The sequence below is a fragment of the Oncorhynchus mykiss genome, chromosome 17 (assembly GCF_013265735.2).
Source record: "Oncorhynchus mykiss isolate Arlee chromosome 17, USDA_OmykA_1.1, whole genome shotgun sequence".
In the NCBI taxonomy this organism is placed as follows: domain Eukaryota; kingdom Metazoa; phylum Chordata; class Actinopteri; order Salmoniformes; family Salmonidae; genus Oncorhynchus; species Oncorhynchus mykiss.
In genome coordinates, this window is record NC_048581.1 from 31,207,146 (window position 1) to 31,230,602 (window position 23,457).

A 23,457-nucleotide genomic window follows, 5' to 3' on the forward strand; every position below is an offset into this window, starting at 1 on the left:
CTTCCACATGTTTGGTGTGTCTCCCAGGTGGCTTGTGGCAAACTTTAAACAACACTTTTTATGGATATCTTTAAGAAATGGCTTTCTTCTTGCCACTCTTCCATAAAGGCCAGATTTGTGCAATATACGACTGATTGTTGTCCTATGGACAGAGTCTCCCACCTCAGCTGTAGATCTCTGCAGTTCATCCAGAGTGATCATGGGCCTCTTGGCTGCATCTCTGATCAGTCTTCTCCTTGTATGAGCTGAAAGTTTAGAGGGACGGCCAGGTCTTGGTAGATTTGCAGTGGTCTGATACTCCTTCCATTTCAATATTATCGCTTGCACAGTGCTCCTTGGGATGTTTAAAGCTTGGGAAATCTTTTTGTATCCAAATCCGGCTTTAAACTTCTTCACAACAGTATCTCGGACCTGCCTGGTGTGTTCCTTGTTCTTCATGATGCTCTCTGCGCTTTTAACGGACCTCTGAGACTATCACAGTGCAGGTGCATTTATACGGAGACTTGATTACACACAGGTGGATTGTATTTATCATCATTAGTCATTTAGGTCAACATTGGATCATTCAGAGATCCTCACTGAACTTCTGGAGAGAGTTTGCTGCACTGAAAGTAAAGGGGCTGAATAATTTTGCACGCCCAATTTTTCAGTTTTTGATTTGTTAAAAAAGTTTGAAATATCCAATAAATGTCGTTCCACTTCATGATTGTGTCCCTCTTGTTGTTGATTCTTCACAAAAAAATACAGTTTTATATCTTTATGTTTGAAGCCTGAAATATGGCCAAAGGTCGCAAAGTTCAAGGGGGCCGAATACTTTCGCAAGGCACTGTATGTGCTCTCCTCCTCTCACCCTTTCCCTTCACTTGTGGACTTCAATGCACAACACATCAGCTGTATGTCACCTGGTGAAAAAACCTTTCCAAGCCAAACCATATCATAACCGTTACACACAGTCTACATCGTTGTCACCATATTAGCTAAAGTAACATCATAGTCAACATAGCTAATAGAACTAATGCGTCAGTCAACCCGCTACCATCATGCAGTAAGTAACATTACAGTGTAAGGTCAATAAGCAGTTTAGCTCGGGCCCTGGCAATAAATTTGTAAACCCAAAAGCTTACCTTGACTTGGAAGAGTTCCAGTGTTGTGTTGGATAGTCACAGCCAGCTAGCTTCATTTTCTAGCTAAGTAAGTGAAACTGAAGGTGACAAGAAATTATGAAATATCTCTCTTGCTTCTCCTTCATTTTGGGAGAAATTCATGTCCTCTGGTTGTTGTCATAATTACTGTTTAAGTCTATGGAAGGGGGTGAGAACCATGAGCCTCCTAGGTTTTGTATTGAAGTCAATGTACCCGTAGGAGGATGGAAGCCAGCTGTCCTCCGACTACACCAAGGCGCTACCTTACAGATTGCTGTTGAGGTTACTGTAGACATTCATTTTTATTTTTATGAAATTCACTGAGGAGGATGGTCTCCTTCCACCTCTGAGGAGCCTCCACTGTTATATAACATTTTCAGTAGAATATTTTTTTTCTTCATATAATACACACAAATACAGCACTATGTGTACATTCAGAGGGGATTTGTTGTACGGTTCTACCAAGTATTCATACCACTGAGACTTTTATGAGCTGTTTTGACTGCAACTAAGCATATGTCCTAGGCAATTTTGTCCATTATCGGAAACGCTAATATAGACTCACCAGGTTAATCCAGGTGAAAGCCATGATCGCTTATTGTCACTTGTTAAAATGACCCCATGTCTCTCGCGTGGCTCAGTTGCTAGAGCATGGCACTTGCAACGCCAGGGTTGTGGGTGTGATTCCCACGGAGGACCAGTATGACTCAATATTAGGAAGGTGTCCTTCGCTTTTGGTATACTAAGTGTATTTAGCAAATTACTATAGGCGGAATTAGGTGTTTGTGGTTGGGGTCAAGACCCCAAAGGACCAGAATTGGGTTTTCGTTTTTAAGTCCATATTGATAGAGAAATTATTAAGATTTGTTAAGAAAAGGTTGATTGACAAAGTTATGAACATGTTGAAGAATTTAATTAATAAACTACCTTTGGGCTATGATTTTTTTTAAATGACCCCAGTCGGTAGCTTGAAGTAGGTTAAGTGCATTACGAAGTGACTCACTGATAACAAATCCAAATGGTGCGTACATAACAATTGACTGATTTGGGAATTGTGAAATGATTGACAGCCTCATTTCATTATTCCAAAACGGTCCAAAGGAAATTACAACATCAACCAAATAGCACTCCACTCCTAATCCACACAGACACCCAGACGTTGTGTGTACCACAGAATTAAATGTCACAAACCATAGCTACAATATAATAATGTTATATCAGGTTAGCCGTTCCCTCTCATACCTTGGGAACTTGGCAGAAAACGGTTTGATCTGTTTCCTTTGTTTTTCTATTCCTCTGTTTCTTATCCCTCTTGTTAGTGAGAGAGAGAGCGGGAGACAGACAGCCAGCCAGACAGCCAGCATAATAGTTTCAGAGTACTGCCCTGTCTCCAACATGACGCACATCAGCACACGGGCAAATGAAATCGCCTGGGTGAATCATGAGCCTGTGTATCCTAAGCTGAAATGCACAGAGAGATTTCTATTGGCCGAGCGATGCCTCCTGCTTTGTTAGAACATTGGAATACAATTCATGTCCTGCGTTTTATAGTGTGTAATACAACTGAGGAAATTAAGAAAAAAACTTGATGCACATAGAATGTTGTGAACAAAATGTTTGTTTGTTTTTTTGTGTGCGTGAGTGCGTGCGTGCGTGTGTGTGTGTTCATCCGTGCCTACTTCCCTCTGCCTTCCCTGTCTGTTGCCCGGGCAATTATCAAAAAGCTCATTTGTATCAAGATATAACAGCTTGGGTACCTTCTTGAAATATTTAAAAAGAGCATCTTGCTTTTAATCATTGGTGTACCTCTACAGGATTCAAGCTGATTCAACTCTGGGGTGTGGAGACTCAGCCCTTTGAAAATCAGGCTCCCACTTCAACCCCTTCGTCTTCAAACCTCCAAAACACTATGACTAAATAATAGCACATCACTGATTGTAGCAGGACTTTTTCAAAGGCAATCGCCCACCGAGGGTAATCTTTCCTGCATGGTTTTATGTCAATGGTCGAGGGAAACGTCACCACGTTTAATGAATATGAGGTTAAAGAGTGGTGAAGTTTCCCTTCAAAAGATCCTAAATGTTGCAATTTGACACTTTTTCCTGTATGGTGGAGGTGTCCATCATTAACAACACACAAGGCTATATTAGTGAAGTTTGAGTACAGAGTTCTGTTTCTAAGCAGCTTACCACAGCCTGAGGGATTGGTTTGTTTTCTTTATTCTCTCTTCCTTTGTTCCTTTCTTTCTTTCTCTCCTCCCCTCCTCTCCTTTGCTCCAAGCCCCGTCTAGACACTCACTATCTCCTCTGGCATCATAGGGGGAAGCCATCTCTATACCCAGGACCATATTGGACCTGAATGACACCCTATTCCCTCGACTCTTAAAGGATCCTTAAAGGATTCCAGAAAGGTTCTTTGGCTGTCCCCATAGGATAACTCTTTTTTGGTTCCATGTAAAACCCTTTTTGTTTCCAGGTAGAATCATTTTGGGTTCCATCTAGAACCCTCTGTAGGGTTCTACTGCACATGGAACCCAAAAGCATTCTACCTGGAACCAAAATGGTTCTACCTGCAACCAAAAAAGGTTTAGGTGAGGTTTACCAGAAGAAAGTTCTACAAATTATTGGAGTCACTCCAACAAAATCAATGTCATTATTTGAAATAACTGGACATCATATTAGCTTCAAAAGAAGCCATCTTTAAGATATCCACTTGCACAAAGCATTCTTGGAAGTGCTACGCTCACAGATACAGTCCAGTCGGAAAGTATTCAGACCGATTGACTTTTTCCACATTTTGTTACGTTACAGCCTCATTCTAAAATGTATTAAATTGTTTTTTCCCCCTCACCAATCTACACACAATACACCACAGTGACAAAGCAAAAACAGGTTTTTAGAAATGTTAGCAAATTTATTACAAATAAAAAACTGAAATATCAGCATTCAGATCCTTTACTCAGTACTTTGTTGAAGCACCTTTGGCAGCGATTACAGCCTTGAGTCTTCTTGGGTACGACGCTACAAGCTTGGTACACCTGTATTTGGAGAGATTCTCCCATTCTTCACTGCAGATCCTCTCAAGCCCTGTCAGGTTGAATGGGGAGCGTCGCTGCACAACTATTTTCAGGTCTCTCCAGAGATGTTCGATCGGGTTCAAGTCCGGGCTCTGGCTGGGCCACTCAAGGACTAACGTGTTAGTAAACCCGCTACAATCATGCAGTAACGTTAGCGTATAGTCAGTAAGCAATTTAGCTGGTATACGCTCCCCATCCCAAAGCCACTCATGCGTTGTCTTGGCTGTGTGCTTAGGGTCTTTGTCCTGTTGGAAGGTGAACATTCGCCCCAGTCTGAGGTCCTTAGCGCTCTGGAGCAAGTTTTCATTAAGGAACTCTCTGTACTTTGCTCCGTTCATCTTTCCCTCGATCCTGACTAGTCTCCCAGTCCCTGCCCCTGAAAACATCCCCACAACATGATGCTGCCAATACCATGCTTCACCATAGAGATGGTATTGGCCAGGTGATGAGCGGTGCCTGGTTTCCTCCAGACATGACGCTTGGCATTCAGGCCAAAGAGTTCAATATTGGTTTCATCAGACCAGAGAATCTTGTTTCTTATGGTCTGAGAGTCCTTTAGGTGCCTTTTGGCAATCTCCTAGCGGGCTGTCATGTGAATTTTACTGAGGAGTGGCTTCCGACTGGCCACTGTACCATAAAGGCCTGATTGGTGGAGTGCTGCAGAGATGGTTGTCCTTCTGGAAGGTTCTCCCATCGCCACAGAGGAACTCTGGAGCTCTGTCAGAGTGACGATCGGGTTCTTGGTCACCTCCCTGACCAAGGCCCTTTTCCCCTGATTGCTCAGTTTGGCCAGGCGGCCAGCTCTAGGAAGTCTTGGGGGTTCCAAAATTCTCCCATTTAAAAATTAGGGAGGGCACCGTGTTCTTGCGGATCTTCAATGCTGCAGACATTATTTCGTACCCTTCCCCAGATCTCTGCCTCGACACAATCCTGTCTCGGAGCTCTACGGACAATTCCCTCAACATTATGGCTTGGTTTTTGCTCTGACATGTACAGTGGGACCTTAAATAGACAAGTGTGTGCCTTTCCAAATCATGTCAAATTGAATTTACCACAGGTGGACTCCAAACAAGTTGTAGGAACATCTCAAGGATAATACATGTAAACAGAATGCACCTTAGCTCAATTTTGAGTCTCATAGCAAAGAGTCTGAATACTTATGTAAATAAGATAATGGTTTTTTTTCAAACAATTCTAAAAAATTGTTTTTCCTTTGTCATTATGGGCTATTGTGTTTAGATTAATGAGGGAAAAAAATATTTAATCCATTTTAGAAAAAGGCTGTAACTTAACAAAATCTGGAAAAAGTCAAGGGGTCTGAATACTTTCCGAATGCACTATACATTTGTATGTAACACGTCATACTGATACCAAGGAGGCCTATGATTGAAACAGATGGCATCCATGCCATTTCAGTTCAAGCTCATTGCCAACCAGCGTAATCCCCTCGGAGGGGGTTATGTAGATTGTCTCTAATATTGCTGTCTGCATGAATTCAAGATGTCAAAGACTAGCAGTAATGAAAATAACCTTTTGCTGTTCCCTCTTCTTTGTCTCACACATTACATTTCAGTTTTTTCTGGTCTTTGTCTTTCCCTCTGTGCAATACAAAGTTAGCTATTAAGAGGAAAGTGATGAACGAACACCACAAGGCTTTCTCTAATGCTCTATGTTCTAAAACTGTAATCATACTGAGATAAACCCACTAACATACTTACAAAGAGAAAACAACTCAACCCTGAGTACCTTCATGTCCTATCTAAACAACACTGACATGTCTCCCACTGTAATGTCTCCCCATAGAGGATGTCCCCACTCCCATTCACTGGAGCAGTTCAGGATATGCTTCAACCCCATCAAGTGGCCCATTTCTCTCTCTCTCTCACACACACACACACACACACACACAGACAGGAAGTGAATCAGAGAGCGGCTGGGGGCTTTCTTTCAAAGGGATGGGACATAAACGACAGCGAGGTAGCCAAGCCCAGCAGGCTCTCTCTCGCTCTGTGTGTCTGTGAAAGGGAAACGCTCTGCAAAAGGCGAAAAAAAAAGGGAAATGCCCGGACCTTAAAGAGACTGTTCACCCCCTGAAATTACAGTTAATTTGGACATAACTCTCAAAAGTGGTCTAAAGTCTGCAGACCACAATTCCAATAAATGGGAGTTGAAGGTTTGATGACAAGCTTAAATTCAGCCGTGAATTATCTACACTCTTTTTTGTGAATTAATCCCATATTTTTGGGTGAAATTATGGTCATTTTCTGACCATTTCTACACTGACGAAAAATATCAAACGCAACATATTGGTACCATGTTTCATGAGCTGAAATAAAAGATCCCAGAAATGTTCCATACACATAAAAACCTTATTTAACTCAAATTTTGTGTACAAATTTGTTTACATCCTTGTTAGTGAGAATTTCTCTGGAATCCTTTTTTTCTGCCAAGATCATCCATCCACCTGACAGGTGTGGCATATCAAGAAGCTGATTAAACAGCAGGATCATTACATAGGTACAATAAAACATGGGGACAATAAAAGGCCACTCTAAAATGTCTCAAGTTTTGAAGGAGTGTGCAAATGGCATGCTGACTGTCCATCAGAGCTGTTGCCAGAGAATTGAATGTTCATTTCTATACCATAACCTGTCTCCAACGTCGTTTTAGAGAATTTGTCAGCACGTTCAACTGGCCTCACAACCGCAGACCGCGTGTATGGTGTCGTGTAGGCGAGTGGTTTGCTGAGTGCCCCATGGTGGCGGTGGGGTTATGGTATGGGCAGGCATAAGCTACGGACAACGAACACAACATATTTTTCAATGGCAATTTGAATGCACAGAGATACCGTGACGAGATCCTGAGGCCCATTGTGGTGCCATTAATCCGCTGCCATCACCTCATGTTTCAGCAAGATAATGCACGCCCCCATGTAGCGAATATCTGTACACTATTCCAGGAAGCTGAAAATGTCCCAGTTCATGTTCCAGTCATGTCACCAATTGAGCATGTTTGGAATGCTCTGGATGGACGTATGTTCCAGTTCCCGCCAATGTCCAGCAACTTCGCACAGCCATTAAAGAGGAGTGGGACATCAGGCCACAATCAACAGCCTGATCAACTTTATGCAAAGGAGAGGTGTTGTGCTGCATGAGGCAAATGGTGGTCACACCAGATACTGACTGGTTTTCTGATCCACGCCCCTACATTTTTTAAAAGGTATCTGTGACTAACAGACACATATCTGTATTCCCAGTCATGTGAAATTCATAGATTAGGGCCTATTTAATGTATTTAAATTGACAGATTTCTTTATATGAACTGCAACTCAGTAAAATCTTAGAAATTGCTGCATGTTGCGTTTATTTATTTCAGTATATTTTCATTTTTTCTTCTTCAATGGGATATGGGTGTTTGCCTTATTAGATATCAGTTGTTATGTAGTATCTTTCTGATGTCGACTCGAGACCGATCATTGTCGTCGCTCATTGGTTAGTTGAATAGAAGGTGTGGTCTTGGTAGAAGATCTTGCGCTCTTGGCAAATCAATTCAGTTGAGAAGTGAAAGCTAATCGCACATCGAAAAACATCTTTCGTCAAGAAACGTGCAAGTTTATAAAATTCAACCTGTGGAGGAATCAACGACTTCTGCAATGTGAACTTTGGGGAATTAAATCCTCGAGAAGCGTGCAAAGGAAAAAGCTACTGAATTTACCCATTAAGAAGCACTCCAGTTGAAGTTTACATGAAAGTGATGTTCTAGAAAAAAAACACCAACGATAGCCATATTCTGCTGCGTGCCTCTTTAGTGTGTTTGTAACCCGTTGTGGATTATTATGAGGCGCCATGGCGTGGTGTGACCGTGGGTGTCAGATACTGTTGACCATCGTGGGCGCTTTTGCAGCTTTCAGTCTGATGACAATAGCTATTGGGACCGACTACTGGCTCTATTCTCGGGCGTACATATGTAACGCCACCAATGTCACCACGGAGGACATGCAACCCAAGAAAACTAGAGGCGACCTGACGCACTCCGGGCTGTGGCGGATTTGTTGTATAGAAGGTACTTTGTCAGCTTTCTGGTCTTTACTTTTGAGTTTTTCATTTGGTTAATATAGGAAAGTATCTGATGTATGAATCATTGAAGTGCGTAAAAGTAGTACATGTTTAGTTTGTGACACCAGTTTTTAGTTAGCATAGTGTATTATGATAAGACTTTGTTGGGGGCGTTTGAGGAAAAACAACCTTGCCTATACTGAAATATACTGTCCATGCACAGAGTGAAAAGTTGTTAGGACGTTTTGATAGAACAGAGGTCTTGGAACGCGTGTAGTGCAGCTGGAGATGTAGGCTATAATTGTGGGCGTGTTATACCATTATGTATCCCTGTGCGTAATGCAATGTATTAGACCTACTTTATGTTTTTGCTTCGGATATGACGTGGCCTCGTTACCCTGTACTGTACATGCATAATGCACGGCTGTATGGGAATGTGCAATAGAACTAGTTCATAGCCTACTCAACCCGTTTATAATCAATGGCTGTTACTTTTAGGAGTGCACAACTACGAGTTCAACTTCAGATTGTTTAGATGCGCTTCTCCAAACGGCGATTCTTTGTCCATCCAGTTCAGTGTACGTGATGCTGTTGCTTGGCAACTACACCTAAGACATTGCTATGGAAACACGGGTGAGATTTAGAAATATAGTTATCTGCAAATAGGTTTAACTTTGATCAAATTCAAATCCATGTATGTTTTTCACCGACACGAGATCGAACGAATATATACATTGCTTTCTCGTTTCAAGAGCTGGGTTGGGCTTTGCTAAAAGAGTTGCACAGCAATGAAATATTCAGTCAAATTAATGAATAATGTCTACCCATTTGAGCCAGGTGCTGAGCTTTGTATCTATCAATACATCTTAATCAATACGATCAATCTGTTAAGGGGTGTCCTTCGATTTGTTCACATCCAGATCAATATAGCATATAAATGACATGATGGATAATTATTGGTTTTTGGGTCTCTACTTTTCCCTACCAAACCCCAGTTATTTACTATTCTCCATTGAAGTAGCCACTAGCCAGCTCTTCCATGTTACTTGCGTCACTGTTAAGCGAAATCAACTACGTTAATAAATATGCCGCAGCTAACCGCTGTAGTGTTGAGATTGATAAATTATTCTCTAGCGATGTGAAGTGCATTTAAGTGAATTGTCCCGGGGTATAATGGACACTTCCACTTAAGATTTTGATTATCAAACCTTGCTATATGATACAAAAGTGATTTGTTAGGTAAATGTTATTTGGCGTTGTTTATTCTGTAGGCTAGTAAGTGAAGCATTGCATAAAACGCGTTTCTTCAAAGTCGAATCAAGTGTCTGAAAATCGAGCCGGCTGATTTGGTGCTGTCCATTGTGCGTGGCGCTGAAACGTGTCTTCAGAAAGCGCGGCGGTGAGAGAGAACTAACGCAACTGGAGAAGACCATTTCAACTTCCACAGTCAATATGTTTTGAGTAACAGCATGAATTACAAGCTACAGACTGCTAAATGAAATTATTCATTGGCAAAGAAGAATACTAACACTCAGAGAGAGAGAGAGAGCGAGAGAAGTCAAGATGGACAAAAAATACATTTCTCAATCATTGCTATTCCATGCATGTCCACAGCTGGGCAACACAATGTCAAGTGGCAACATTACCAACCCAATCCGCTTTCCCTTTCTCAACCCTATATACTTTCCCTACCTTTTCTCCCATAGGGGAGGCGTTTAAGACGCGCACGGAACAATTTGAGTCTTCTTCCCAGCTCGCCTTAAATCAAACAAGAACTCCCACCTAACTAGCGCTTCCTTCCTGTGTCGACGGGAGACGAGCTTCAAAGAGAGTGAGAGGGGTCTTATTTCCTTCCTTCTAAATAGATAGACACCTGTTGAATGACTGTCAATCTCGCTCTGAGGTGTTCTTTGTGTTATTGAATGGCATTTTATTTTGAATAGCTATTGTTGCTTGCCAGACTGAATAAGAAAGACTTGATGATAATGAAGCTGTTACATGGGTCTTGTTGGGTGTTTTGAAATGTGAGGTAATCGTTGAATGATGTTTGTAATAAGCAAAGGGGGGCTGTGAGAGACTGTTTATAGCTAGCAAAACACATTTTGGGGTTTTCAAAACATTGTGCTGTGTGTACGCACGTCTATGCACACACCCGCCAGTCCCTGTATGAATGAGTTAGTAGGATGTCAAAGGGCTCCTCTGAGATGTAGGCATGAAATGTGCTTCTTGGGCACCAGGAGGAGGTTGCCATGGCAAAGCTATGCTGAGTAATAAAGGATGCACTGTTGTCTCGCAGGCAGACAGACAGAGTTTCCACTAGTAACCACAAGCACAAAGTCAAAATGGTCTATATCGTAAAAATGTAAGCTTAGGTTAATAGTGTGTTTAGATTTAAAATCAAATTTTATGACAAGAAATTGTAGAAATAGGCAGGGTTTATGACTTTGTGGCTGTGGTAACTAGTGATGACTGACAGACAGGAGAGAAACTCCCCTTCTCTCCCGCTCTCTTCATATGTTTCTGTCTCATCACCAACTTTATTAGGCCAACGGGTCAAACATATCAGCTGTGTTCCAATTGTCTAAGATGGCTTCCTTTCTTAGACAATCTCTTTGATCAGTGATCTGAAAATATGTGTGTGTGGGGTGATGACAGATATGTCATCAGAATGAGTGCTTCATCCAGTATCATCTGTGACAGCTGTGATTAGCCAGCCGCATCCCCTACCAGCCATTATTCACCTGCTTTTCTCTGTTAGCTCTTTCTGCACATCTCCATCAGTAAAAAATAAATCAATAATTGCCTCCCGAGTGGAGCAGCAGTTTAAGGCACTGCATCACATTGCCTGAGGTGTCACTACAGCCCGAGTACGATCCCAGGCTGTGTCACAGCCGGCTGTGACCGGGAGACCCATGAGGCAGCACAGCGTCGTCCAGGTTAGGGGGAGGTTTGGCCGGCTGGGATTTTCCTTATCCCGCTACGCTCTAGCGACTCCTTGTGGCAGGCAAGCTGACTCGGTCGCCAGTTGTACAGTGTTTCCTCCGACACATTGGTGCGGCTGGCTTCTGGGGTAAGTGAGCAGTCCGTCAAGAAGTAGTGCGACTTGGCAGGGTCATGTTTCGGAGGACGCAAGGCTCTCGATCTTCGCCTCTCCGGAGTCTGTACGGGATTTGCAGCGATGGGATAAGACTAACTACCAATTGGGGAGAAAAAGGGGTAAAAGTACCAAAAAATGAAACCAATTAAATTTAGCCGTGATGTGAGCTGTGGTTGTGCAGACACTGAGGAATCTTCTGTTACATTTGTTTAATTATTGGAGTAACTCACAGTGGGAACAAAGTGGATACATTGTATTTTTTCATTGTTAGAACCAAGAATACAGGCCAGTCTGGCTATCAAGCCAACCTGGTCTCAGAGCATTTCGTATATTCTTCTGTATGTAAAACTGAGACACACCATTTAGGTGGTATGTTACATTTTGCATGGTATGTATTAATTTGTGGATATCCCATTTTGTATGATATACACATTTTAATTTGTAACATATGTTACAAATTTGCAAAATGTGTGTATATAAATATATATACACTGCTCAAAAAAATAAAGGGAACACTAAAATAACACATCCTAGAACTGAATGAATGAAATATTCGTATTAAATACTTTTTTCTTTACATAGTTGAATGTGCTGACAACAAAATCACACAAAAAGTATCAATGGAAATCAAATGTATCAACCCATGGAGGTCTGGATTTGGAGTCACACTCAAAATTAAAGTGGAAAACCACACTACAGGCTGATCCAACTTTGTAATCCTCCCTACAACGCCTGGGCATGCTCCTGATGAGGTGGCGGATGGTCTCCTGAGGGATCTCCTCCCAGACCTAGACTAAAGCATCCGCCAACTCCTGGACAGTCTGTGGTGCAACTTTGCGTTGGTGGATGGAGCGAGACATTATGTCCCAGATGTGCTCAATTGGATTCAGGTCTGGGGAACGGGCGGGCCAGTCCATAGCATCAATGCCTTCCTCTTGCAGGAACTGCAGGCACACTCCAGCCACATGAGGTCTAGCATTGCCTTGCATTAGGAGGAACCCAGGGCCAACTGCACCAGCATATGGTCTCACAAGGGGTCTGAGGATCTCATCTCGGTACCTAATTGCAGTCAGGCTACCTCTGGCGAGCACATGGAGGGCTGTGTGGCCCCCCAAAGAAATGCCACCCCACACCATGACTGACCCACCGCCAAACCGGTCATGCTGGAGGATGTTGCAGGCAGCAGAACGTTCTCCACGGCATCTCCAGACTCTGTCACATGTGCTCAGTGTGAACCAGTTTTCATCTGTGAAGAGGCCAGTGCAATAGTGGCGAATTTGCCAATCTTGGTGTTCTCTGGCAAATGCCAAACGTCCTGCACGGTGTTGGGCTGTAAGCCCAACCCCCACCTGTCGACGTCGGGCCCTCATACCACCCTCATGGAGTCCGTTTGAGCAGACACATGCTTATTTGTGGCCTGCTGGAGGTCGTTTTGCAGGGCTCTGGCAGTGCTCCTCCTTGCACAAAGGCGGAGGTAGCGGTCCTGCTGCTCCACGTCTCCTGATGTACTGGCCTTTCTCCTGGTAGCACCTCCATGCTCTGGACACTACGCTGACAGACACAGCAAACCTTCTTGCCACAGCTCGCATTGATGTTCCATCCTGGATGAGCTGCACTACCTGAGCCACTTGAGTGGGTTGTAGACTCCGTCTCATGCTACCACTAGAGTGAAAGCACCGCCAGCATTCAAAGGTGACCAAGCCATCAGCCAGGAAACATAGGAACTGAGAAGTGGTCTGTGGTCACCACCTGCAGTACCACTCCTTTATTGGGGGTGTCTTGCTAATTGCCTATAATTTCCACCTGTTGTCTATTCCATTTGCACAACAGCATGTGGAATTTATTGTCAATCAGTGTTGCTTCCTAAGTGGACAGTTTGATTTCACAGAAGTGTGATTGACTTGGAGTTACATTGTGTTGTTTAATTGTTCCCTTTATTTTTTTGAGCAGTGTATATGTTACAAATTCCAGCTAGGTGGCTAACATTAGCTAGCTTGCTAACATAAGCTAGGGGTTAGGGTTAGCTAACATGCTAAGAAAAGTAGCAAAGTAGCTATAAAGTAGTAAGTAGTTGAAAAGTTGCTAAAATGCTGAAGTTATCCATGATGACATTCGAACTCGCAATCTTTGGTTTGCTAGAACGTTCGTTATATGCCCGCCCAACCACCCTACTTTTGTTTTTGCCTTAAGTAACTATCGGTCTTATATAACAATACCAAATGTCACATATACTAATTTGAGTGTCCCGGATTTAGCTTATTTTGTTACCTCTAGTCAATGAGGTCAGGCTAGTCATGCAGCCCCAGTGCCATAGAGGGAAAGCGGAGCACAGTGACAGTCATGCTTGCACCTTTTATGACGTTGAAAACTACGTCTCACGTTTTATATAATTTCATAAACCACGTTGCGGGCCATTTTAAACTACTCAGGCCACTGATTGTTGTTTTGATAAACTACCTTGTTCCGTCATGTTACCTAAAAAACCTGGTAACTTTACCAATAGGCTATGCACAAATGTGGATTGCACAGGAAGAATGGAAAGGGAAATGATAGCCTACTCAAATAGATGGTGCTTCAAAGGTAAGATGCATATGCCTTATATAAATAATTCTAAACTGTGTCTTAAATCAAAAATCTATATTTTTCTGGTGTTCCTTCAAATCTGTTTGGTGCCTAACTTTTCTAAGTTGGGAGCCGTGTGTGTGTGTGAGCGAGACCTTGGGGCAATATTAGATTGAGTACTGCCCTGTATCCAACGCTACAGCGTACACCAGAACCAATGCTAATGATATCTCCCTGTAAATCTCCTGGGTAAATCATGAGTCTGTGTGCTTAGCTGACTTCTATAGGCTGAGCGATACCTTCTTAGGGTTTTGTTAGAACATTGGGCTACAATTCATGTCAAGAAAGAGAGAGTGATGTGAGTGTGTGTAAGAGAGAGAGAGGATGTGTGTGAGACAGGGAGGTAGAGTAAGTATGTGTGGAAATATACAGCATAAAGTTATCTGAAAGGTAAGCTAAAGATGGTTTCATATAGTGTGTTTTCCCATTCCTGCCACAATGATATGCAGATCAATATGCATTTACAGTTGAAGTCGGAAGTTTACATATACACTTAGGTTGGAGTCATTAACTCGTTTTTCAACCACTCCACAAATTTCCTGTTAACAAACTATAGTTTTGGCAAGTCGGTTAGGATATCTACTTTGTGCATGACACAAGTCATTCTTCCAACAATTGTTTAGACAGATTATTGATCTCAATTATTGATTATTATTGAGCATGGATTGAGATTGTTTAATATTCTCATGTACAGAGTTGCAGGTGCGATTGCAGGGCACAGTGAAAATCTTAGGCGTCGAGCTCCAACATGCAGGGAAGCAACAGGAGAAAGAATGTCCATAGGGGGAGTAGCAGGTAAGGTAAGTGAGAGTTGAGACAACACTACGCAACAACACTATACTAATCCAACAATGGTTGTACATGAACAATGTCTGCTCATTAGAAAAATATATTATGCCTCATGCCATGTCATAGTGCGCTCTCTTTTGATGACCTCTGTAACCGTAATAGCCTTTGTTTCATGCATGTTAACATTAGAAGCCTCCTCCCTAAGTTTGTTTTATTCACTGCTTTAGCAGACTCTGCCAACCCGCATGTCCTAGCCGTGTCTGAATCCTGGCTTAGGAAGACCGCCAAAAACTCTGAAATCTCCATCCCTAACTACAACATTTTCAGACAAGATAGAACGACCAAAGGGGGCGGTGTTGCAATCTACTGCAGAGATAGCCTGCAGAGTTCTGTCCTACTATCCAGGTCTGTACCCAAACAATTTGAACTTCTACTTTTAAAAACCACCTCTCTAAAAACAAGTCTCTCACCGTTGCCGCCTGCTATAGACCACCCTCTGCCCCCAGCTGTGCCCTGGACACCATATGTGAACTGATTGCCCCCCCATCTATCTTCAGAGCTCATGCTGCTAGGTGACCTAAACTGGGAAATGCTTAACAGCCCAGCCATCCTACAATCTAAGCTTGATGCCCTCAATCTCACACAAATTATCAATGAACCTACCAGGTACCACCCCAAAGCCGTAAACACGGGCACCCTCATAGATATCATCCTAACCAACTTGCCCTCTAAATACACCTCTGCTGTTTTCAACCAAGATCTCAGTGATCACTGCCTCATTGCCTGCATCCGTAATTGGTCAGCGGTCAAACGACCTCTACTCATCACTGTCAAACGCTCCCTGAAACACTTCATCGAGCAGGCCTTTCTAATCGACCTGGCCAGGGTATCCTGGAAGGACATTGACTTCATCCCATCAGTAGAGGATGCCTGGTTATTTTTTTTAAATGCCTTCCTCACCATCTTAAATAAGCATGCCCCATTCAATAAATTTAGAACCAGGAACAGATATAGCCCTTGGTTCTCTCCAGACCTGACTGCCCTTAACCAACACAAAAACATCCTATGGCGTTCTGCATTAGCATCGAACAGCCCCCGTGATTTGCAACTTTTCAGGGAAGTTAGAGACCAATATACACAGGCAGTTAGAAAAGCTAAGGCTAGCTTTTTCAAGCAGACATTTGCTTCCTGCAACACAAACTTAAAAGTTCTGGGACACTGTAAAGTCAATGGAGAATAAGAACACCTCCTCCCAGCTGCCCACTGCACTGAGGATAGGAAAAGCTGTCACCACCGATAAATCCACCATAATTGAGAATTTCAATAAGCATTTTTCTACGGCTGGCCATGCTTTCCATCTGGCTACCCCTACCCCGTTCAGCAGCACGGCGCCCCCCACAGCAACTCACCCTCGCCTTCCCCATTTCTCCTTCTTCCAAATCCAGTCAGCTGATGTTCTGAAAGAGCGGCAAAATCTGGAGCCTTCCAAATCAGCCGGGCTAGACAATCTTGACCCTTTCTTTCTAAAACTATCTGCCGAAATTGTTGCAACCCATATTACTAGATTCCCAAATATTGGAAAGCAGCTGCGGTCATCCCCCTCTTCTAAGGAGGCGACACTCTTGACCCAAACTGCTACAGACCTATATCTATCCTACCCTGCCTTTCTAAGGTCTTCGAAAGCCAAGTCAACAAACAGATTACCGACCATTTTGAATCCCACCCCACCTTCTCCGCTATGCAATCTGGTTTCCGAGCTGGTCATGGGTGCACCTCAGCCACGCTCAAGGTCCTAAACGATATCTTAACCTCCATCGATAAGAAACAATACTGTGCAGCCGTATTCATTGACCTGGCCAAGGCTTTCGACTCTGTCAATCACCACATCCTCATCGGCAGACTCGATAGCCTTGGTTTCTCAAAAGATTGCCTCGCCTGGTTCACCAACTACTTCTCTGATAGAGTTCAGTGTGTCAAATCAGAGGGCCTGTTGTCCGGGCCTCTGGCAGTCTCTATGGGGGTGCCACAGGGTTCAATTCTTGGGCCAACTCTCTTCTCTGTATACATCAATGATGTCGCTCTTGCTGCTAGTGAGTCTCTGATCCACCTCTATGCAGACAACACCATTCTGTATACTTCTGGCCCTTCTTTGGACACTGTGTTAAAAACCCTCCAGACAAGCTTCAATGCCATACAACTCTCCTTCCGTGGCCTCCAACTGCTCTTAAATACAAGTAAAACGAAATACATGCTTTTCAACCGATCGTTGCCTGCACCTGCACGCCCGTCCAGGATCACTGCTCTGGACGGTTCTGACTTAGAATATGTGGACAACTACAAATACCTAGGTGTCTGGTTAGACTGTAAACTCTCCTTCCAGACTCACATAAAACATCTCCAATCCAAAGTTAAATCTAGAATTGGCTTCCTATTTCGCAACAAATCGTCCTTCCCTCATGCTGCCAAACATACCCTTGTAAAACTGACCATCCTACTGATCCTCGACTGTGGCCATGTCATTTACAAAATAGCCTCAAATACCCTACTCAATAAATTGGATGCAGTCTATCAGTGTCATCCATTTTGTCACCAAAGCCCCATATACTACCCACCATTGCGACCTGTACGCTCTTGTTGGATGGCCCTCGCTTCATACTCGTCGCCAAACCCACTGGCTCCAGGTCATCTACAAGACCCTGCTAGGTAAAGTCCCCCCTTATCTCAGCTCGCTGGTCACCATAGCAGCACCCACCTGTAGCACGCGCTCCAGCAGGTATATCTCTCTGGTCACCCCCAAAACCAATTCCTCCTTTGGCCGCCTCTCCTTACAGTTCTCTGCTGCCAATGACTGGAACGAACTACAAAAATCTCTGAAACTGGAAACACTTATCTCCCTCACTAGCTTTAAGCACCAGCTGTCAGAGCAGCTCACATATTACTGCACCTGTACATAGCCCATCTATAATTTAGCCCAAACAACTACCTCTTCCCCTACTGTATTTATTTATTTTGCTCCTTTGCACCCCATTATTTCTATTTCTACTTTGCACATTCTTCCACTGCAAATCTACCATTCCAGTGTTTTACTTGCTATATTGTATTTACTTCGCCACCATGGCCTTTTTTTTGCCTTTTACCTCCCTTATCTCACCTCATTTGCGCACATTGTATATAGACTTGGTTTTTCTACTGCATTATTGACTGTATGTTTGTTTTACTCCATGTGTAACTCTGTGTAGTTGTATGTGTCGAACTGCTTTGCTTTATCTTGGCCAGGTCGCAATTGAAAATGAGAACTTGTTCTCAACTTGCCTACCTGGTTAAATAAAGGTGAAATAAAATAAACAGTGGAAGTGAAGCTAAAATGGTTCCCAATACTCAATGCACTTCTGTGTTGAGCTGTAAAGGCACTCACTCAGTCTTAGTGATTGCATTTTTGCCATACATTGGGGTTGCTTAATTGTCATAATTAAAAAATGACAATACAAATTGATTGCCAAAGAAGACATGCCTATTATAATGCTGATTATTTTGTTACCCCACTGATTTTCATACAAAACAAACAATTTAACCTGTGAATTATTAATTTATTTAAAATGATTGTCAAATCTGCGAGGGACATTTTCTATCACTGCTAGGAAATTATGTATTCTAGTGGTTCGGGTATATCACAGTTAGACAGTCCATTTTCAATATACACATCCCACCACTAGGGGCAGCAGCGGCCAGGCCAGGTGATTTTTAAGTGCCAACAGGGTTAAGAAAACGCCGAGGTCCTTCAGTTTTATTTGAACGACTGTACAACCATCAAGATTAATTGTCAGATTCAACAGAAGATCTCTTGTTTCTTGGGACCTAGAACAAGCATCTCTGTAGAAACAAGCATCTCTGTAGAAAGTTTGCAGCCATCCACTTCCTTATGTCTGAAACACAGGCTTCCAGCGGGGGCAATTATGGGGCTTCACCATGCTTCATTGAAATCTACAGCTGTGTCATCCGCATAGCAGTGAAAGTTAACATTGTTTTCGAATTACATCCCCAAGAGTGAAAACAATAGTGGTCCTAAAACGGAACCTTGAGGAACACTGAAATTTACAGTTGATTTGTCAGAGGACAAACCATTCACAGAGACAAACTGATATCTTTCTGACAGATAAGATCTAAACCAGGCCAGAACTGGTCCGTGTAGACCAATTTGGGTTTCCAATCTCTCCAAAAGAATGTGGTGATCGATGGTATCAAAAGCAGCACTAAGGTCTAGGAGCACGACGACAGATGCAGAGAGCCTCGGTCGGACGTCATTAAAAGGTAATTTACCACCTTCACAAGTGCAATCTCAGTGCTATGATGGAGTCAAACCAGACTGAAGCATTTCGTATACATTGTTTGTCTTCAGGAAAGCAGTGAGTTGCTGCGCAACAGCTTTTTCTAAAAAGTTTTTAAGTTTTTTTCTTGGTCAAGGTTTGGCTTTTTCAAGAGAGGCTTTATTACTGTCACTTTTAGTGAGTTTGGTACACATCCGGTGGATAGAGAGCCGTTTATTATGTTCAACATAGGAAGGCCAAGCACAGGAAGCAGCTCTTTCAGTAGTTTAGTTGGAATAGGGTCCAGTATGCAGCTTGACGGTTTAGAGGCCATGATTAATTTCATCATTGTGTCAAGAGATACAGTACTAAAACACTTGTCTCCCTTGATCCTAGGTCCTGGCAGGGTTGTGCAGACTCAGGACAACTGAGCTTTGGAGGAATACTCAGATTTGAAGAGGAGTCCGTAATTTGCTTTCTAATGATCATGATCTTTTCCTCAAAGAAGTTCATTACTGCTGAAGTGAAAGCCATTCTCTATGGGGAATGCTGCTTTTTAGTTAACTTTGCGAGAGTATCAAAAATACATTTCGGATTGTTCTTAGTTTCCTCAATTAAGTTGGAAAAATAGGATAATCGAGCAGCAGTGAGGGCTCTTCTATCCTGCACGGTACCGTCTTTCCAAGCTAGTCGGATGACTTCCAGTTTGGTGTGGCGCCATTTCCGTTCCAATTTTCTGGAAGCTTGCTTCAGAGCTCCGGCATTTTCTGTATACCAGGGAGCTAGTTTCTTATGACATGGTTTTAGGGGTGCAACTGCATCTAGGTTATTGCACAAGGTTAAATTGAGTACCTCAGTTAGGTGGTTAACTGATTTTTGTCCTGTGACGTCTTTGGGTAAGCAGAGGGAGTCTGGAATGGCGTCAAGGAATCAATTATGCATAGATAATAAACAGCGATTACTATTGGGGATTTTCCAGTACCTATACTGTTTTCTTCAAATATTCCTATGACAGTAGCAGCAGTGTAAAAACAAAATAGGGGGGTGTCAATGCAAATATTTCAGATGGCCATTTTAATAATTGTTCAGCAGTCTTATGGCTTGGGGGAAGAAGCTGTAAAATAACATTCTTAGCTGGTTCCCATGCTTTAAAAAAGAATGGTTCTGTTCCCGGAAGAGTATAGATTACTTTTGTTCCTGGTTCTGATTCTGTTCCTACAAATGTTTTGTTATTTTCTGTTCTGTTCCCTGAACTGGTTCCAACCTTTGCTTACAGGTACAGTTGAAGTCGGAAGTTTACATACACTTAGGTTGAAGTCACGTTTCAACCACTCCACAAATGTCTTGTTAACAAACTATAGTATTGGCAAGTCGGTTAGGACATCTACTTTGTGCATGACACAAGTCATTTTTCCAACAATTGTTTACAGACAGATTATTTAACTTATAATTTACTGTATCACAATTCTAGTGGGTCAGAAGTTTACATACACTAAGTTGACTGTGCCTTTAAACAGCTTTGAAAATGTCAGAAAATGATGTCATGGCTTTAGAAGCTTCTGACAGGCTAATTGACATAATTTGAGTCAATTGGAGGTGTACCTGTGGATGTATTTCAAGGTCTACCTTCAAACTCAATTCCTCTTTGCTTGACATCATGGGAAAATCAAAAGAAATCAACCAAGGCCTCAGAAAAAAAATTGTAGACCTCCACAAGTCTTGTTCATCCTTGGGAGCAATTTCCAAACGCCTGAAGGTACCTCGTTCATCTGTACAAACAATAGTACGCCATGGGACCACGCAGCCGTCATACCGCTCAGGAAGGGGACGCATTCTGTCACCTAGAGATGAACGTACTTTGGTGTGAAAAGTGCAAATCAATCCCAGAACAACAGCAAAGAACCTTGTGAAGATGCTGGAGGAAACGGGTACAAAAATATCTATGTCCACAGTAAAATGAGTCCTATATCGACATAACCTGAAAGGCTGCTCAGCAAGGAAGAAGCCACTGTTCCAAAACCGCCATAAAAAAGCCAGACTATGGTTTGCAACTGCACATGGGGACAAAGATCATACTTTTTTAGAGAAATGTCCTCTGGTCTGATGAAACAAATATAAAACTGTTTGGCCATAATGACCATCGTTTTGTTTGAAGGAAAAAGGGGGAGGCTTGCAAGCCAAAGAACACAATCCCAACCATGAAGCATGGGGGTGGCAGGATCATGTTGTGGGGATTCTTTGCTGCAGGAGGCACTGGTACACTTCACAAAGTAGATGGCATCATGAGGACGGAAAATTATGTGGATATATTGAAGCAACATCTCAAGACATCAGTCAGGAAGTTAAAGCTTGGTCGCAAATGTTTTAAAATGTTTAAATTGTACCTTTATTTAACTAGGCAAGTCAGTTAAGAACAAATTCTTATTTTCAATGACGGCCTAGAAACAGTGGGTTTAACTGCCTGTTCAGGGGCAGAACGACAGATTTGTACCTTATCAGCTCAGGGATATGAACTTGTCCAACGCTCTAAACGCTAGGCTACCCTGCCGCCCCATGGGTCTTCCAAATGGACAATGACTCAAGGTATTGAAGTTGCCATCACAAAGCCCTGACCTCATCCTATAGAAAATTTGTGGTCAGAATTGAAAAAGTGTGTGCGAGCAAGGAGGCCTACAAACCTGACTCTGTTACACCAGCTCTGTCAGGCGGAATGGGCCAAAATTCACCCAACTTAAAATTCGCCAGTCCCTGGCGGCGTAGTGTGTTACTGATGGTAGGCTTTGTTACTTTGGTCCCAGCTCTCTGCAGGTCATTCACTAGGTCCCCCCGTGTGATTCTGGGATTTTTGCTCACCGTTCTTGTGATCATTTTGACCCCACGGGGTGAGATCTTGCGTGGAGCCCCAGATTGAGGGAGATTATCAGTGGTCTTGTATGTCTTCCATTTCCTAATAATTGCTCCCACAGTTGATTTCTTCAAACCAAGCTGCTTACCTATTGCAGATTCAGTCTTCCCAGCCTGGTGCAGGTCTACAATTTTGTTTCTGGTGTCCTTTGACAGCTCTTTGGTCTTGGCCATGGTGGCGTTTGGAGTGTGACTGTTTGAGGTTGTGGACAGGTGTCTTTTATACTGATAACAAGTTCAAACAGGTGCCATTAATACAGGTAACGAGTGGAGGACAGAGGGGCCTCTTAAAGAAGAAGTTACAGGTCTGTGAGAGCCAGAAATCTTAATTGTTTGTAGGTGACCAAATACTTATTTTCCACCATAATTTGCAAATAAATTCATAAAAAATCCTACAATGTGATTTTCTGGATTTTTTTCTTCTCATTTTGCCTGTCGTAGTAGAAGTGTACCTATGATGAAAATTACAGGGCTCTCTCATCTTTTTAAGTGGGAGAACTTGCACAATTGGTGGCTGACTAAATACTTTTTTGCCCCACTGTATGTAAACTTCCAACTTCCAACTGTATATTCCGGACCTTACTACATTCCTCCTCCTATGGATATGAGCAAATCAGCTATTTTCTGCAGTAGGCATAGCGTATTCTATACTGAACAAAAATTTAAACGCAACATGTAACGTGTTTGTTTCATGAGCTGAAATAAAAAGATCCCAGAAATGTTCCATGCGCACAAAAAGCTTATTTCTCTCAATTTGTGCACACATTTGTTAACAGTTATGTAAGTGAGCGTCTGTCCTTTGCCAAGATAATACATTCACCTGACAGGTGTGGCATACGAAGAAGCTGATTAAACAGCATGATCATTACACAGGTGCACCTTGTGCTGGGGACAATACAAGGCCACTAAAATGTGCAGTGTTGTCACACAACAATGCCACAGATGTCTCAAGTTGAGACATCTGAGACTCAAATTGACATGCTGACTGTAGGAATGTCCACCAGAGCTGTTGCCAGATAATTTAATGTTCATTTTTTTACCATAAGCCGCCTCCAATGTTGTTACGTCCATCTGGCCTCACAACCGCAGACCATGTGTAACCACGCCACCCCAGAACCTCCACATCCAGAATTTCTGCATAAACTGTCATAAACCATCTCAGCAAAGCTCATCTGTGTGCTCGTCTTCCTCACCAGGGTCTTGGCCTGACTGCAGTTCGACTTCGTAAACGACTTCAGTGGGCAAATACTCACCGCCGATGACCACTGGCGCGCTGGAGAAATGTGCTCTTCACAGATTTAATCTTGGTTTCAACTGTACTGGGCAGATGGCAGAACACATGAAGAGGTGTGAGCGAGTGGTTTGCTTATGTCAATGTTGTGAACACAGTGCCTCGTGGTGGTGGTGGTGGGGTGTGGTTATGGAATGGGCAGGCATAAGCTATGGACAATGAACACACTTACATTTT

At 42.8% G+C, this 23,457-nt stretch overlaps 1 protein-coding gene across 1 annotated transcript in view; it reads left to right on the forward strand.

Moving 5' to 3' along the window:
- Nucleotides 1-7,784: 7,784 nt before the first annotated feature.
- The window catches only part of LOC110493705 (voltage-dependent calcium channel gamma-4 subunit), a 30,654-nt gene continuing 14,981 nt past the window's right edge, over nucleotides 7,785-23,457 (forward strand). Inside the window, exon 1 of the mRNA XM_021568121.2 lies at nucleotides 7,785-8,280. Coding sequence (XP_021423796.1) covers nucleotides 8,064-8,280 — 217 coding nt within the window. The 5' untranslated portion in view covers nucleotides 7,785-8,063. The remainder of the gene's footprint in view (nucleotides 8,281-23,457) is intronic.